Genomic DNA, 19,543 nt, shown 5'->3' on the forward strand with positions numbered 1-19,543 from the left:
AGTGGGATTTATCCCTGGGCTGCAAGGCTGGTTCAACATCTGCAAATCAATCAACGTGATACAATACATTAACAAAAGAAAGAACAAGAGTCATATGATCCTCTCAATAGATGCAGAAAAATCATTTGACAAAGTACAGCATCCTTTCTTGATCAAAACTCTTCAGAGTATAGAGGTGGAGGGTACATACCTCAATATCATAAAACCTACAGCAAATATCATTCTCAATGGGGAAAAGCTGAGAGCTTTTCCCCTAAGGTCAGGAACGCGGCAGGGCTGTCCACTATCACCACTGCTATTCAACATAGTAATAGAAGTCCTAGCCACAGCAATCAGACAACAAAAAGAAATCAAAGGCATCCAAATCGGCAAAGAGGAAGTCAAACTCCCACTCTTTGCAGATAATATGATACTGTATGTGGAAAACCCAAAAGACTCCCCCCCAAAACTGCTAGGACTCAGACAGGAATTCAGTAAAGTGGCAGGCTATAAAATCAATGCACAGAAATCAGTGGCATTCCTATACACCAACAACAAGACAGAAGAGAGACAAATCAAGGAGTCGATCCCATTTACAATTGCACCCAAAACCATAAGATACCTAGGAATAAATTTAACCAAAGAGGCAAAGGATCTGTACTCAGAAAACTATAAAATACTCATGAAAGAAATTGAAGAAGACACAAAGAAATGGAAAAACGTTCCATGCTCACGGATTGGAAGAACAAACATTGTGAAGATGTCAATGCTACCTAGAGCAATCTACACATTCAATGCAATCCCCAACAAAATACCATCCACTTTTTTCAAAGAAATGGAACAAATCATCCTAAAATTTGTAGGGAACCAGAAGAGACCCCGAATAGCCAGAGGAATGTTGAAAAAGAAAAGCAAAGCTGGCGGCATCACAATTCCGGACTTCCAGCTCTATTACAAAGCTGTCATCATCAAGACAGTGTGGTACTGGCACAAAAACAGACACATCGATCAATGGAACAGAATAGAGAGTCCAGAAATGGACCCTCAACTCTATGGTCAACTCATCTTTGACAAAGCAGGAAAGAATCTCCAATGGAAAAAAGACAGTCTCTTCAACAAATGGTGTTGGGAAAATTGGACAGCCACACGCAGAAGAATGAAACTGGACCATTTCCTTACACCACACACAAAAATAGTCTCCAAATGGTTGAAAGACCTAAACGTGAGACAGGAGTCCATCAAAATCCTAAAGGAGAACACAGGCAGCAACCTCTTCGACCTCAGCCACAGCAACTTCTTCCTAGAAACATCGCCAAAGGCAAGGGAAGCCAGGGCAAAAATGAACTATTGGGATTTCATCAAGATAAAAAGTTTTTGCACAGCAAAAGAAACAGTCCACAAAACCAAAAGACAACCGACAGAATGGGAGAAAATATTTGCAAATGACATATCAGATAAAGGGCTAGTATCCAAAATCTATAAAGAACTTAACAAACTCAACACCCAAAGAACAAAGAATCCAATCAAGAAATGGGCAGAAGACATGAACAGACATTTTTCCAACGAAGACATCCAAATGGCCAACAGACACATGAAAAAGTGCTCAACATCGCTCAGCATCAGGGAAATCCAAATCAAAACCTCGATGAGATACCACCTCACACCAGTCAGAATGGCTAAAATTAACAAGTCAGGGAAAGACAGATGTTGGCGGGGATGTGGAGAAAGGGGAACCCTCCTACACTGTTGGTGGGAATACAAGCTGGTGCAACCCCTTGGAAAACAGTATGGAGGTTCCTCAAACAGTTGAAAATATAGTTACCATATGACTCAGCAATTGCACTACTGGGTATTTACCCCAAAGATACAAATGTAGGAATCCGAAGGGGTACGTGCACCCCAATGTTTATAGCAGCAATGTCCACAAGAGCCAAACTGTGGAAAGAGCCAAGATGTCCATTGACAGATGAATGGATAAAGAAGATGTGGTATATATACACAATGGAATATTATGCAGCCATCAAAAGGAATGAGATCTTGCCATTTGCAACGACGTGGATGGAACTGGAGGGTGTTATGCTGAGAGAAATAAGTCAATCAGAGAAAGACATGTATCATACGACCTCACTCATATGAGGAATTCTTAATCTCAGGAAACAATCTGAGTGTTGCTGGAGTGGTGGGGGGTGGGAGGGATGGGGTGGCTGGGTGATAGACATTGGGGAGGGTATGTGCTATGGAGAGTGCTGTGAATTGTGCAAGACTGTTGAATCACAGATCTGTACTTCTGAAACAAATAATGCAACATATGTTAAGAAAAAAGAAAAAGAAGAAGATAGCAGGAGGGGAAGAATGAAGGGGAGTAAGTCGGAGGGGGAGACGAACCATGAGAGACGATGGACTCTGAAAAACAAACTGAGGGTTCTAGAGGGGAGCGGGGTGGGGGCATGGGTTAGCCTGGTGATGGGTATTAAAGAGGGCACAGTCTGCGTGGAGCACTGGGTGTTATGCACAAACAATGAATCATGGAACACTACATCAAGAACTAATGATGTATCGTGATTAACATAACAGTAAAAAAATAAAAAAATAAAGAAAGAAAAATACTAACCCCAAAGTTGTAAGAGTTTTTGTAAAACTAGTACTGTCTTAGTATGTCACTGACTGGCCAGTACTGATTATCACTTCGTTCTAAGGGTCTCAATTTTGGTTAAACTAAGAAAATGGAGGATTTTGAAAAAATTGTATCCATTTTTTTTCAAACAAATTATTATCTTAGAAACCAAGTTCAAATAAAAACTAATACCTTCACAAGTATAACTGCAAAAGTACTTAAAGAACTTCTGGATTTGTTGTTGTTCCATAAGGAATAAACGCAAGCAGAAATAACACTCTTTAAACACATATATTAATACATATACATGTACTTTTATATGCATTGATATGGTGTCTATAAAGGTAGGATCCATCTTACATATCTTTTTTCTCACCAATCCTCTACTGCAGGACCAACCCACTATCTGATAAGTAGTATAAGCTCACAGTGCCTGAGAAGCAGGAATATAAATTCCAACCAAAAAACTACCTCCTTTGTAAGCACAACAGCTGCATTGCCTAGGGCCCATAATACTTTGAAGGACACAAAAATGTTTAAATATTTATTTTAAAATTAGAAGAAAAAATGAACATAATGGATTCATAATCATAAACCCAACCTGGATTACATTTGTCTTTATACCCAAACAACTGTAAAACATACTTTTTAATATTTTTTGGAGGAAGGGGCCAACAGAATGCCAATGATAGACATAATGTGACATACTGCACACCCCATAAACATACCTAGGGCTTCCCTGTGGAGTGATGCACACTGGCTCCACAACCTCCACATTTTGGAACCAAGAACAGCTTCAGCCAGTTTAAAGAAAACCTCTAATATCTACTTCTTTTCCTTCCCATGTTACCAAACTACATGAAATCTCAATTAAGAATTTTACACAAGAATAATGGTCTTCATACGCCTTAAAATAATTTGTCTTGGGCCTCCCATATGAGCTACATAGAAAGGGTGAACTACCAAGAACAGAGAACTTTGGAGAAGATGGTGCAGGAGGAGAACCATAAGCTCACCTTGTCCCCAGGGATACAAACCAGATAACACCCACCTAAGTGTAAATAACCCAGAAATCACCAAAAGTCTGGCAGAACAGACTCTCCACAGCTAAACGTAGAGAAGAGGACACATCAAAGAGGATAGGAAGGGCAGGGATGTGGTCAGAACCTCAAAAGACCTATGGGACTGTTATGGAAGGGGAGGGACAACATGGGTGCAGGGATTGGAAAGAAACAGACCCTCACAACAGGCACTCTGGGCCCAGAGAATTCCCATAACATTTGGCTTTGAAAACCAGAGGGGCATAATTTCTCAAGTTCTTACAATCAGCAGGGCTTAACACCTGGAACTTTAAAAATCCACCTGTTCCACTCTGGGAAAGCCTGGAGGGAGGGCAATAGGGAACTGAGTCCCTACCCTAAAAGAAACAGCACGATAAATATCCCCAAGGACATACAGTATAGAAGAAGCAGTTGGAAAAACACCTGGAGTTTACAGGAGGGTGACTTGTTTACTAATTCCAGAGAATGTAATGGAGAAGCAGTGGTCCTTGGGAGACTTCTCAAGAAACAGAGGAGCTGGTGGACACCATTTCCCTCCCTCTCCCCTCAGCCTAGACACAGGGATCCCTACAGGAACCAGCACAGCACCAACACTTGCTATCTAGCTTGCTAACAGCCATGCCCTGCCACTGCATTCTCCAGGGGCATGTCCCGCCGGCAAGGCCTCACCACCGGCTTCCCTCTCAAACCACACCCAGGCACAAACTTTGCTAATACCAGTGCCCCACCCCCAGTGCTTCTGTGGATCCATCCCCTCCAATGCGCCGTTGGCCAGAACCCACCCAAAGTGGTGTCACAAACCTGGCAGTGTGCAAGCAGCCCCAATAGGGGCTGGCACCACTCCAGAGTAATTCCTGCCCTCAGGGAGAGGGGAAGAGAACCACACGCACCCTTTCAACTATGGCCCAGGAGTGGGCTGGGGACAGACATGTGGTCTGACTACAGGCCCAACCCACAAACTTTTTAAGGGGACAATGCAGGGAAAGTGCCCTGCAGTTTGGTACTATTCCATTTCTGGCAAATGCCTAGTCAACCTAAGCCCAACGCAGCCCCAGACTGGCTCACTAACAATACAGAAACCAAACCCTACCCACAACAAGCAAAGAGGGCCATTGCAGATGACTGGACTGAAGGCAAATGTGGCTCAGCCACAACAGCATGGTGCACACAATACACATAGGAAATATCTCTGAAACACCAGGTGAGGAAGGGACATTGCACTGGAGAGCACTAAAGGACTTCTTCAAAATGCCACTACTTTCAAGAGCAGAAGATCTTGCTAACCTTCCTAACACATAGAAACAGACACAGAGAGTTACATAAAATGAGCAGACAGGGGAATATGCCTCAAATGAAACAGGGCAAAATCACAGCAAGAGACCTAAACAAAATGGAAATAAGTAATATGCTGGATAGAGAATTTAAGGTAATGGTGATAAAGATATTCCCTGGAACAGAGAAAAGAATGGAGGACTTCTATGAGACCCTCAACAAAAGGAAAAAGAACTTTAAAAAGAACCAATCAGAGACGAAGAACTCAATAACTAAAATTAAAAATATACTGGATGGAAAGGCTCAAACAAAATCAGAAATGAAAGAGGAGAAATAACAACCAACACCACAGAAATACAAAGGATTATAAGTGAATATTACAAATAATTACAGTCCAACATATTGCACAACTTAGAAGAAATGGATACACTCCTAGAAATGTGTAATCTCCCAAAACTGAAGCAGGAAGAAATAGAAAAGTTGAACAGAACAATTACCAACAAGGAAATTGAATCTATTATCAAAAAAAATCCCAACAAACAAAAGTCCAGGACCAGATGGCTTCACAGATGAATTCTACCAAACATTTCTTTTTTTTAAGATTTATTTATTTATTTGAGAGAGAATGCACAAGCATAGGAAGGGGCAGAGAGAGAGGGAGAGAAACAGACTCCTGCTGAGTGCGGAGCTTGATCCCACAACCCTGAGACCATGACCCAAGCTGAAATCAAGAGTCGGACGCTCAACTAAGTCACCAAGGTGCTCCTACCAAACATTTAAAGTTAGTACCTATTATTCTCACACTATCCCATAAAATTGAAGAGGAAAGAAAGCTTCCAAATTCATTCTGAGGACAGCATTACTCTGATACCAAAACCAGATAAAGACACTACAAAAGAGAGAGAGAGAGAGAGAGAGAACTACAGGCCAATATCTCTGATGAACACAGACGCAAAAATCCTCAACAAAATATAGCAAACCAAATCTAACAATACATTAAAAAAATCATTCACCATGATCAAGTGGGACTTATTCCCAGGATGCAAGGGTGATTCAATATTTGCAAATCAATCAACACAATACATCTCATCAATAAAGGAAATAAAAACCATATGATCATTTCAATAGATGCAGAAAAAGCATTTGACAAAGTACAACATCCACTCATGATAAAAACTTTCAAGTAGATTTAGAGGAAACATACGTCAACATAATAAAGTCCATCTATGAAAAAGCTACAGCTAACATCCATCCTTAATGGTGAAAAACTGAGAGCTTTTGCCCTAAGATCAGGAACAAGACAAGGATGTCCATTCTTACCACTTTTAATCAACATAATACTGCAAGTCTTAGCCACAGCAGTCAAACAACATAAAGAAATAAAAGTCATCCCAATTGGTAAGGAAGAACTGAAACTTTCACTATTTGCAGATGACACGATAGTATATGTAGAAAACCCTAAACACTCCACCAAAAAACTACTAGAGACGGAGCACCTGGGTGGCTTAGTAGGTTGAGCATCCAACTCTTGATTTCAACTTGGGTCATGGTCTTGGGGTTGTGGGATTGAGCTCTGATTCGGGCTCCACACTCAGTCAGTTAAGCGGCTGCCTTTGGCTCATGTCATGATCCCAGGGTCCTGGGATTGAGCCCCACATCTGGCTCCCTGCTCAGCAGGGAGTCTGCTTCTCCCTCTGCCCCCCTTCACCCGTTCTCATGCTCACTCGCACTCTCTCTCTCTCAAATAAATAAAATCTTTTTTAAAAATAAAAGCTATTAAAACTGATGAATGAATTCAGTAAAGTCACAGGATACAAAATCAATATACAGAAATCCATTACATTTCATTCCACTAATAATAAAGTAGCAGAAAGAGAAATTAACACTCCTGTTTATAAATGCACCAAAAATAATAAAATACCTAGGAATAAACTTAACCAAGAAGGTGAAAGACCTGTACTCTGAAAACTATAAAATGTTCATGACAAAAATTGTAGACAACACAAACAAATGAAAAGATATTCTATGTTCATGTATTGGAAGAACAAATATTGTTAAAATGTCCTACAAATTTAATGCAATCCCTATCAAAATGCCAAGAACATTTTCCACAGAACTAGAATAATCTTAAAATTTGTATTGAAAGACCCTGAGTATTGCATGAAGCACTAGGTGTTATATGCAAACAATGAATCATGGAACACTACCTCAAAAACTAATGATGTACTGTACGGTGACTAACATAATAAAAAAAAAAATTATAAAAAAAAAAAAAAGACCCTGAGTAGCCAAAGCAATCTTGAAAAAGAAGGACAAAACTGGAGGTATCACAACCCCAGATTTCAAGATAGACCACAAAGCTATAAAAATCAAAACAGTTTGGTACTGGCACAAAAAATAGACACATAGATCAATGGAACAGAATAGAAAACCCGGAAATAAACCCACAATTATATGGTCAATTAGTCTTTGACAAAGTAGGAAAGAATATGCAATGGGCAAAAGACAGTCTCTTCAACAAGTGGTGTTGGGAAAACTGGACAGCTACAGGCAAAAGAATGAAATTGGACCATTTTCTCACACCATACACAAAAATAACCTCAAAATGGACCAAAGACCTAATTGTAAGACCTGAAACCATAAAAATCCTAGAAGAGAGCACAGGGAGTAATTTCGTAGATATTAGCTGTAGTAATATTTTTCTAGCTATGTCTCCTGAGGCAAGGGAAATGAAAGCAAAAATAAACTACTGGGACTACATCAAAATAAAAGGCTTCTACAAACAAAACAATCAACAAAACTAAAAAGACAGCCTACTGAATGGGAGAAGATATTTGCAAATGAAATACCCAATAAAGGGTTAGTATCCAAAATATATAAAGAACTTCTACAACTCAATGCCAAAAAAAAAAAAAATCCAATTTTAAAATGGGCAGAAGACATGAACAGACAGTTCTCCAAGGGAAGACATACAGAGGGTCAACAGACACATGAAAAGATAATCATCACTCATCATCAGGGAAATTCAAATCAAAACCACAATGAACTGTCACCTTACACCCGTCATAATGGCTAAAATCAAAAACACAAGAAACAACTATTGTTGGTGAGGATGTAGAGAAAAAGGAACCTTTGTGTAGGGTTGGTCAGAATGCAAACTGGTGCAGCCACTGAAGAAAACAATATGGAGGTTCTTCAAAAAATTAAAAAATAGAATTATCATATGATCCACTAATTCCACTACTGGGTATTTAACTGAAGAACACAAAAACACTAATTTGAAGGGGTACATGCACCCATTTAATGCAGCATTATTACATTGCTAAACTGTGGAAGCAGCACAGTGTCCTTTGGTAGATGACTAAAGAAGTGGTGTATATATATATATATATATATATATATATATATATATAGTGTGTGTGTATGATATACACACACACACACACACACACAGACATAGAATATTATTCAGCCATAATAAAGAGTGAAATCCTGCCATTTGCACTGACACAGAGCCAGAAAGTATAACGCTAAGTAAAATAAATCAGAAAAAGACAAATACATGATGATTTCACTCATATGTGGAATTTAAGAAACAAAATTAAATGAACAAAGAAAAAAGGAGACAAACCAAAAACAGACTCTTAACTATAGAGAACAAACTGATGGTTACCAGAGGGCAGGGATGGGTGATGGGAGAAACAGATGAAGGAAATTAAGAGTACACTTATGAACATTGAGTAATGTATAGAATTGTTGAGTCACTATATTGTACACCTGAAACTAAAATAACACTGTATGTTAACTATACTGGAATTAAAATTTTTAAAAAACAAACAGAAAATAGACTAATAATGTTTGAAATATGAGTCAATTAGCTGGAATTTTTTACATCTTGAGGAATGTGAGACATATGAATATGGTGACAATAAATAATAAAGCATATATGAAAGAAAATTATTATTTCCCCACAACACCACGTTCGGCTTGTTATATTTTCATATATATATCATCTATGGCCCAAGCTTCCTGATGATGTTGTGGAAGTTTATATAAATGTAAGTACACTTTTGTTGCAGATATTCAATATCTCATTGAGGTAAAATATCATTTCTTCATGATTTTTCCCGACAACCCCAGGCTGACTGGAAGGTCTCCAGTCTGTGGTCCTCTGGCAAATATACCACTTGTAGTAATGTTTAGCAAACTATTTTTAAGTTATCGTTGCTACTGTAAACTTAACAACTGTGTGAGGACACATGCATTTTATTGAACTGTAAAAATCTACTTGAAGTCAAGAAAGGTTGGCACTTTCCTAGCATATCATAGGGGCTCAAAATGTTTGTGGACTGACTGCATAGCACATGAATAGGTTATAATAGCTCTCCAGTCTATGATGAAATCTGTAGGAACTGAGGTGACCCAAAGACGAATCATTCCCAATCATGATGATGCTAATGATGGTATCAGTTTTCTCTGAGAATCTGTGCCAAAGCAGATATAGATCCAGATATGTGGCCAAAACGTTTAGCCTCATTACACAGCAATGACTAGTGGTCTGTAAAATAAAATTCTGTGTAAGGAAGATCAGAAAGTTGCATTCCTCATAAAAACACTGTCAATTAATTCATTGCCCATTAAAAATCAAATATTTTTATTTGATTTTTGTGCCAAATCTATTTAGCAGTTGGACTGGACTTTTCCAAAATTCTATATAATGAAAAACTGTTCTAAATTTAAAAGAAAATAAAGGGATTAAAAGCCAAACACAATGTGTAAACATCTATTATAACTGTACCAAAAAAAAAAAAAAAACCCCAGCTCTGAGAGATAAGATGTTTTATGGACAGATGGAGAAACTGAAAAATGGAATCTATGTTATTTATCAATGTTTTATTTCTAGCGTGTAGTGACAATATTGTGGTAATATAGGAAACTATCCTTGTTCTTAGAAGATTCTTCCAGGGATGCAAAGACGATTCAATATCCACGAATCAACCAGTGCAAAACACCACATTAACAAAATGAAGGATAAAAATCATATGATTGTATCAACAAATGCAGAAAAAGCATTCAACAAAATTTAACATTCATTCATGATACAAACTTCAGCAAAGCAGGTATAGAGGGCACATATCTCAACATAATAAAGGCTATGTATAACAAACCTGCAGCTAACATCATCCTCAGTGGTAAAAAGCTGAAAGTTTCCTCTAAGATCAGGAGCAAGACAAGGATGTCCACTCTTGCCACTTTTATTTAACATAGTACTGGAAGTCCTAGCCGCAGCAAATAAGGACAAGAAATTAAAGCCACCCAAATTGGTAAAGAAGTAAAATTGTCACTATTTGCAAATGACAATGAACAACTGGGAATACATCAAACTAAAAGGCTTCTGCCCAGTGAAGAAAACCATCAACAAAATGAAAAGACAGGGTTGTCTGGGTGGCGCAGTCAATTAAGCATCTGACTCTTGGTTTTGGCTCAGGTCATGATTTCAGGGTCATGAGATCAAGCCCTGAATTGGCTCCACACTCAGTGTAGATTCTGCTAAAGTTTCTCTCTCCTTCTCCCTCTCCCCCTCCCCACTGCTCACTCTAAAATAAATTTTAAAACCTTAAAAAAAAAAAAAGACAACCTACTGAATGGGAGAAGATATTTGTAAATGATTTATCTGGTAAGGGGTTAATGTAAAGAATTCATACAACTCAAGATTTTAAAAATCGGATTAAAAATGGGCAAAGGATCTGGAGACATTGTTCCAAAGAAGATATACAGATGGCCAAAAGACACATGACAAGATGCTCAATATCACTAAGCATCAGGGAAATGCAAATCAAAACCACAATGAGATATCACCTCACAACTGTCAGAAAAGAATCAAAAAGAAAAGAAATAAGAAGTGTTGGTGAAGATATGGAGAAAAGGGAACTCTCATGCACTGTTTGTGGGAAAGTAAATTGGTACAACCACTATGAAAAACAGTATAGAGGTTTCCCAAAAGATTAAAAATAAAAATATCACACAATCCAGCAATTCCACCTCTGGTTATTTATCCCCAGAAAACAAAAACCCTAATTCAAAAAGAAAGATGCATGCCTATGTTTCTTGCACTATTATTCATAATAGCCAAGGTGGAAGCAACCTAAGTGTCCCCCAATATATGAATGGATAAAGATATTCTACACAAACACACACACACGGGAATACTATTCAGCCATTAGAAAGAATGAAATCTTGTCATTTGTGACAACATGAGTGGACCTAGAGGGTAATAAGTTTAGTGAAATAAGTCAGAGAAAGACAAATACCATATGATTTTACTTATATGTGGAACATAAAAAACAAATGAATAAACAAAGCAAAATAGAAACAGACTCATAAATACAGAGAACAAACGGGTGGTTGCCAGATGGAAGTGGAGGGTGAGGAGATGGGCAAAATAGGTGAAGAGGATTAAAAAGTACAAACTTCCAGTTATAAAAGATGTCACAAGAATATAAAATATTGCGTAGAAAATACAATAATATAATAACTCTGCATGATGACAGATGGTAATTATACTTGTGATGAGCGTTTCATAATGTATATAAATATCAAATCACTATGTTATACAGCTGAAATATAATATTGTATTTCAACTACACTTCAATCAAAAATAATTTTTTAAAGGGCACAAGGAAACTTTCTGGGGTGGTAGAAATTTTTGTATCTTGTTTTGGGATGGTAATTAGACAGATGTATACAACTGTCCAAACTCATCAAACTGAACACTTAAGACTGATGTGGTTTTTGTATATAAATTACACCTCCACAAATAAAATGAAGTGAAATTTTAAAAAGTAAAATAAAAATTAAGTCAGCTTCACTTTATGTCATCTGAAGAGCTCAGTACTTACCAAGCGATTTCTTTTTACTGCAGAACATTATTGTACCTGATTATGTTTCACCAGGTTTCAACAGTTGGCCTACGTAGAAAACAAGAAAAGTACACAACATCAGCATTTTTAAAATGCTCACTAACCATAAATTTCCACCTTTTAACTTTCTTTCTAGTCAAATCTAGATGACTGGGAATCATTGGCACAATAATGAATAACAGATTCCATTTATCAGGTTTAAATCTAACTAGATAAGAATAATTCTACACAGGCAGTGGTTGCTTGGCCAGAGATCGAGGCGTGTGATGGTGGGGTTTTCGTGATGAAGGCTCCAGGTTCCTGTGACTGCATAGGAGTCTTTTGGATTATCCTGTTTATCTTTCTCAGTGCCCAAGGAGATCAAAGAAAAGAATAGTAGCAACTGTCTGAACAAAAAAGCGACCACTTTCTGGAAGGTAGGACATGCGGAGAAGTGAATCCGAGGCGATATTCGGGAGGATAGACGGCGGGGGAGGGGCCTCCATCGGGGGCTTCTGGCAAGTGATAGAGCCGCGGAGCACAAAATTGGAACTTTTAGAAGCCTGCTCGGCTGAAGGATGTTTCTCCAGTGGCTAAGCGGGAGGTGGAACCCTCGCAGGACAGTGTGGTCTCAGGACCCTCAGGGTCACAGAAACACCGGGGGTGCCTGAGTGCGGCAGAGCTCCCAGGTATCAGAGCGGGGAAGCCGGCTGCAGAGACGGAGCCGAGGCGCGGGCTCTCAGCTCAGGGTTGCCATAAACTGTGATCTGCGGCCCAGTCGAGCCATTGCTCCTCCAGCAGGGACCCAACAAGCGGCAGAGCTGGGGAGACTGCCCTTCCTCCCCCAGGAGGAGCAGCACAGGAGCGCACCGCAGGGATCTGCTGGGTTTGGAGACTCCACACAGGGTCGGGTGCCAGAGATAGAAATGCTCAGTCACAGGCTAGGTGAGCACGAAGTGCAACCAGAGACAGGGGAGACAGAGTGATTGACTGCATTTCTCTGGGGGCGCACTGAGGAGTGGGGGCCCCGAGGTCTCGGCTCCACCGGGGTAGAGACTGGGAGGCCGCCATTTTTACCCTCATCCTCCAAAGCTGTACGGAAAGCTTGCAGGGAACAAAAGCTCACGAGAGCAAAGCTGAGCAGACTACTTAGCCCCACCCACAAAGGGCAGGGCAATTCCGCCTCCAGCAAAGACATTTCAGAACCACGGCAACAGGCCCCTCCCAGAGAAGATCAGCAAGAACCGCCAGCCAAGACCAAGTTTACCGATCAATGAGAATGGCAGAACTCCAACACTAGGGGAATACTACACATAGAATTCGTGGCCTTTTTGCCATGATTCTTTAGTCTTTCAAGGTTAATTTTTTTTATTTTTTTAAGATTTTATTTATTTACTTCAGAGAGAGAATGAGAGAGAGAGAGAGCACATGAGAGGGGGGAGGGTCAGAGGGAGAAATAGACTCCCTGCTGAGCAGGGAGCCCAATGCGGGACTCGATCCTAGGACTCCAGGATCATAACCTGAGCCAAAGGCAGTCGCTTAACCAACTGAGCCACCCAGGCGCCCAGTCTTTTTAACTTTTTTTTTTACTTTTTCTTTTTCCCTCTTTCAGCCATCTTATCAATCCCTTTTTTAAAAAACATTTTCATTTTTCATTTTTAGAGTCATATTCTACCCCTTCATAGTAGTTACCCTGATTTTTGGTGTGTGTGTGTGTGTGTGTGTGTGTGTGTGTGTGTGTGTGTATTGTTCTCTCTTTAAAATTTTGGGATATAGTTTCTTCTAACAGATCAAAATATACCCTAAAACTCTAGTGTATGGCTTTGTTCTAGTCTCCTGCCTGATCACATTCTCTCCCTTTTTTTAAATCCTCTTCTTTCTTTTTTCAACCAACTTATCAATTCCTTTTATAAAATCTTTAATAATTTTCATCTTTACAGTCATATTCCATCCCTTCATCATATTAACCCTTATTTTTATACATATATAAGTTTTTCTTTCTTTAAAATTTTGGGAGGCACTCTCTTTTAACAGACCAAAATACACCCAAAATCTAGTGTGTGGCACTGATTTATGAACCAGCCTGATCATATTTGATCATATTCTGTTTTTTTGTTTTTGTTTTTGTTTTATCTTTTTCTTTTTTTTTCTTTCTTTCCCTTTCTTTTCCCCATTTCAGGTCTCTTCTGATTTGTTTAGTGTATATTTTTCTGGGGTCGTTGTTACCCTGTTACCATTTTGATCTCTCATTCATCTATTCTCCTCCAGACAAAATGACAAGCTGTAAAATATCACCTCAAAAAAAGGACAAGAGGCAGTACTGACTGCCAGGGAACTAATCAATACATACATTAGTAAGTCGTTGGAACTAGAGTTCAGAATAATGATTTTAAAGATACTAGCTGGGCTTGAAAAAAGCATGGAAGATATTAGAGAAACCCTTTCTGGAAAAAATAAAAGAACTAAAATCTAACCAAGTCAGAATCAAAAAGGCTATTAATGAGGTGCAATCAAAAATGGAGGCTCTAACTGCTAGGATAAATGAAGCAGAAGAGAGAATTAGTGATATAGAAGACCAAATGATGGAAAATAAAGAAGCGGAGAAAAAGAGATAACTACTGGATCATGAGGGCAGAATTCGAGAGATAAGCGATACGATAAGACAAAACAAGATTAGAATAATAGGGATCCCAGAAGAAGAAGAAAGAGAGAGAGGGGCAAGGTATATTGGAGCAAATAATAGCAGAGAACTTCCCTAATTTGGGGAAGGAAACAGGCATCAAAATCCAGGAGGCACAGAGAACCCCTCTCAAAATCAATAATAGGTAAACACCCTGACATCTAATAGTAAAACTTAGGAGTTTCAGAGACAAAGAGAAAATCCTGAAAGCAGCTCGGGAGAAGAGATATGTAACCTACAATGGTAGAAACATTAGACTGGCAACAAACCTATCCACACAGACCTGGCAGGCCAGAAAGGACTGGCATGATATATTCAGAGCAATAAATGAGAAAAATATGCAGCCAAGAATACTATATCCAGGGAGGCTTTCACTGAAAATAGAAGGACATAAAAAGCTTCCAGGACAAACAAAAACTAAAGGAATTTGCAAACACAAAAGCAGCCCTCCAAGAAATATCGAAAGGGGTCCTCTAAGCAAAGAGAAAGCCTAAAAGTAACATAGACCAGAAAGGAACACAGACAATATACAGTCACAGTCACCTTACAGGCAATACAATGGCACAAAATTCATATCTTTCAATAGTTACCCTGAATGTAAATGGGCTAAATGCCCCAATCAAAAGACACAGGCTATCAGATTGGATTAAAAAACAAAACCCATCGATATGCGGTCTGCAAGAGACTCATTTTAGACCCAAAGACACCCCCAGAATGAAAGTGAGGGGGTGGAAAACCATTTACCATGCTAATGGACACCAAAAGAAAGCTGGGGTGGCAATCCTTATATCAGACAAATTAGATTTTAAAACAAAGACTATAATAAGAGATGAGGAAGGACACTATATCCTACTTAAAGGGTCTATCCAACAAGAAGATCTAACAATTGTAAATATCTATGCCCCTAACATGGGAGCAGCCAGTTATATAAGGTAATTAATAAAAGCAAAGAAACACATCGACAACAATACAACAATAGTGGGGGACTTTAACACCCCCCTCACTGAAATGGACAGATCATCTAAGCAAAAGATCAACAAGGAAATACTTTTTTTTAAAGATTTATTTATTTATTTGACAGAGAGAGAGAGATAGCGAGATCAGGAACACAAGCAGGGGGAGTGGGAGAGGAGGCAGCAGACTTCCCGCAGAGCAGGGAACCTGATGTGGGACTCGATCCCAGGACCCTGAGATCACGACCTGAGCTGAAGGCAGATGCTTAGCGATTGAGCTAAGGCACCACAGAAATAAAGACTTTAAATGACACACTGGACCAAATGGACTTCACAGACATATTCAGAACATTCCATCCCAAAGCAACAGAATACACATTCTTCTCTAGTGCCCATGGAACATTCTCCAGAATAGATCACATCCTAGGTCACAAATCAGGTCTCAACTGGTACCAAGAGATTGGGATCATTCCTTGCATATTCTCAGCCCACAGTGCTTTGAAACTGGAACTCAGTCACAAGAGGAAAGTTGGAAAGAACTCAAATACATGGAGGCTAAAGAGCATCCTATTAAAGAATGAATGGGTCAACCAGGAAATTAAAGAAGAATTTAAAAAATTCATGAAAAAAATGAAAATGAAAACACAACTGTTCAAAATCTTTGGGATGCAGCAAGGCAGTTCTAATAGGAAAGTATATAACAATACAAGCCTTTCTCAATAAACAAGAAAGGTCTCAGATATACAACCTAACACTACACCTAAAGGAGCTGGAGAAAGAACAACAAATAAAGCCTAGGGGCGCCTGGGTGGCTCAGTCGTTAAGCGTCTGCCTTTGGCTCGGATCATGATCCCAGGGTCCTGGGATCAAGCCCGACATTGGGCTCCCCGCTCGGCGGAAGGCCTGCTTCTCCCTCTCCCACACCCCCTGCTTGTGTTCCCTCTCTCGCTGTGTCTCTCTCTGTCAAATAAATAAATAAATAAAATATTTTTAAAAAATAAAAATAAAGCCTAAACCCAGCAGGAGAAGAGAAATAATAAAGATCAGAGCAGAAATCAATGAAAAAGAAACCAAAAGAACAGATCAATGAAACAAGGAGCTGGTTCTTTGAAAGAATTAACAAGATTGATAAACCCTGGCAAGACTTATCAAAAAGAAAAGAGAAATGACCCAAATCAACAAAATCATGAATGAAAGAGGAGAGATCACAACCAACACCCAAGAAATACAAACAATTATAAGAACGTATTATGAGCAAGTATATGCCAGCAAATTAGATAACCTGGAAGAAATGGATGCATTCCTAGAGATGTATCAACTACCAAAAACTGAACCAGGAAGAAATAGAAAACCTGCACAGATCTATAACCACTAAGGAAATTGAAGCAGTCATCAAAAATCTCCCAACAAGCAAGAGCCCAGGGCCAGATGGCTTCCCAGGGGAATTCTACCAAACAAAGAAGAATTAATACCTATTCTTCTGAAACTGTTTCAAAAAATAGAAATGGAAGGAAAACTTCCAAACTCGTTTTATGAGGCCACCATTACCTTGATCCCCAAACCAGACAAAGACCCCATCAAAAAGGAGATTTACTGACCAATATCCTTGATGAATATGGATGTAAAAATTCTCACCAAAATAATAGCCAACAGTATCCAACAGTACATTAAAAGGATTATTCACCACGACCAAGTGGAATTTATCCCTGGGCTGCAAGGTTGGTTAAACATCTGCAAATCAATCATTGTGATACAGTACATTGAGAAAAGAAAGAACAAGAACCATGATCCTCTCAATAGATGCAGAAAAAGCATTTGACAAAGTACAGCATCCTTTCTTGATCAAAACTCTTCAGAGTATAAGGATAGAGGGTACATACCTCGATATCATAAAAGCTATCTATGAAAAACTCACAGCGAATATCATTCTCAATGGGGAAAAACTGAGAGCTTTCCCCCTAAGGTCAGGAACGCGGCAGGGATGTCCACTCTCACCACTGCTATTCAACATAGTATTAGAAGTCCTAGCCACAGCAATCAGACAACAAAAAGGAATCAAAGGCATCCAAATCGGGAAAGAAGTCAAACTCTCACTCTTTGCAGATATGATACTTTATGTGGAAAACCCAAAAGACTCCACCCCAAAACTGCTAGATCTCAGACAGGAATTCAGTAAAGTAGCAGGATATAAAATCAATGCACAGAAATCAGTGGCATTCCTATACACTAACAACAAGACAGAAGAAAGAGAAATTAAGGATTCAATCTCATTTACAATTGTACCCAAAACCGTAAGATACCTAGGAATAAATCTAACCAAAGAGGCAAAGGATCTGTACTCAGAAACTATAAAATACACATGAAAGAAATTGAGGAAGACACAAAGAAATGGAAAAACGTCCCATGCTCATGGATTGGAAGAACAGATATTGTGAAGATGTCAATGCTACCTAAAGCAATCTACACATTCAATGCAATCCCCATCAAAATACCATCCACTTTTTTCAAGGAAATGGAACAAATAATCCTAAAATTCGTATGGAAACAGAAAAGACCCCAAATAGCCAGAGGAATGTTGAAAAAGCAAATCAAAGCTGGTGGCATCACAATTCCAGACTTCAAGCTCTATTACAAAGCTGCAATCAACGAGACAGTATGGTACTGGCACAAAAACAGACACATAGATTAATGGAACAGAATAGAGAGTGCAGAAATGGACCCTCAACTCTATGGTCAACTCATCTTTGACAAAGCAGGAAAGAATCTCCAATGGAAAAAAGACAGTCTCTTCAACAAATGGTGTTGGGAAAATTGGACAGCCACATGCAGAAGAATGAAACTGGACCATTTCCTCACACCACACACAAAAATAGTCTCCAAATGGTTGAAAGACCTAAATGTGAGACAGGAGTCCATCAAAATCCTAAAGGAGAGCACAGGAAGTAACCTCTTCGATCTCAGCCACAGCAACTTCTTCCTAGAAACATCGCCAAAGGCAAGGGAAGCCAGGGCAAAAATGAACTATTGGGATTTCATCAAGATAAAAAGGTTTTGCACAGCAAAAGAAACAGTCAAAAAAAAAAAAAAAAAAGACAACCGACAGAATGGGAGAAGATATTTGCAAATGACATATCAGATAAAGGGCTAGTATCCAAAATCTATAAAGAACCTATGAAACTCAACACCCAAAGAACAAATAATCCAATCAAGAAATGGGCAGAAGACATGAACAGACATTTTTCCAAAGAAGACATCCAAATGGCCAACAGACACATGAAAAAGTGCTCAACATCACTCGGCATCAGGGAAATCTAAATCAAAACCTCAATGAGATACCACCTCACACCAGTCAGAATGGCTAAAATTAACAAGTCAAGAAACGACAGATGTTGGCAGGGATGCGGAGAAAGGGGAACCCTCCTACACTATTGGTGGGAATGCAAGCCGGTGCAACCACTCTGGAAAACAGTATGGAGGTTCCTCGAGAAGTTGAAAATAGAGCTACCCTAAGACCCAGCAATTGCACTACTGGGTATTTACCCCAAGGATACAAATGTAGGAATCCGAAGGGGTACGTGCACCCCGATGTTTATAGCAGCAATGTCCACAATAGCCAAACTGTGGAAAGAGCCAAGATGTCCATCGACAGATGAATGGATAAAGAAGATGTGGTATATATACAATGGAATATTACGCAACCATCAAAAGGAATGAGATCTTGCCATTTCCAACGACGTGGATGGAACTGGAGGGTATTATGCTGAGCGAAATAAGTCAATCAGAGAAAGACATTATCATATGATCTCACTGATATGAGGAATTCTTAATCTCAGGAAACAAACTGAGTGTTGCTGGAGTGGTGGGGGGTGGGAGAGATGGGGTGGCTGGATGATAGACACTGGGGAGGGTATGTGCTATGGTGAGCGCTGTGAACTGTGTAAGACTGTTGAATCACAGACCTATACCTCTGAAACAAATAACACATTATATGTTAAAAAGAAAAAAAAAGAAGAAGAAGATATCAGGAAGGGAAAAATGAAGGGGGGGAGTCGGAGGGAGAGACGAACCATGAAAGACTATGGACT

General features: G+C 39.2%; 1 protein-coding gene across 3 annotated transcripts in view; it reads right to left on the reverse strand.

The window, feature by feature from the left end:
• The window catches only part of ATP8B4 (ATPase phospholipid transporting 8B4 (putative)), a 288,632-nt gene that overhangs the window by 249,421 nt on the left and 19,668 nt on the right, over nt 1-19,543 (reverse strand). For all 3 annotated transcript variants that reach the window (XM_027572559.2, XM_027572558.2, XM_027572557.1), the window contains exon 2: nt 11,826-11,894. In XM_027572559.2, the coding sequence (XP_027428360.1) occupies nt 11,826-11,853 (28 nt within the window). In that variant the 5' untranslated portion in view covers nt 11,854-11,894. The remainder of the gene's footprint in view (nt 1-11,825; nt 11,895-19,543) is intronic.

This window comes from Zalophus californianus, chromosome 6, assembly GCF_009762305.2.
Source record: "Zalophus californianus isolate mZalCal1 chromosome 6, mZalCal1.pri.v2, whole genome shotgun sequence".
In the NCBI taxonomy this organism is placed as follows: domain Eukaryota; kingdom Metazoa; phylum Chordata; class Mammalia; order Carnivora; family Otariidae; genus Zalophus; species Zalophus californianus.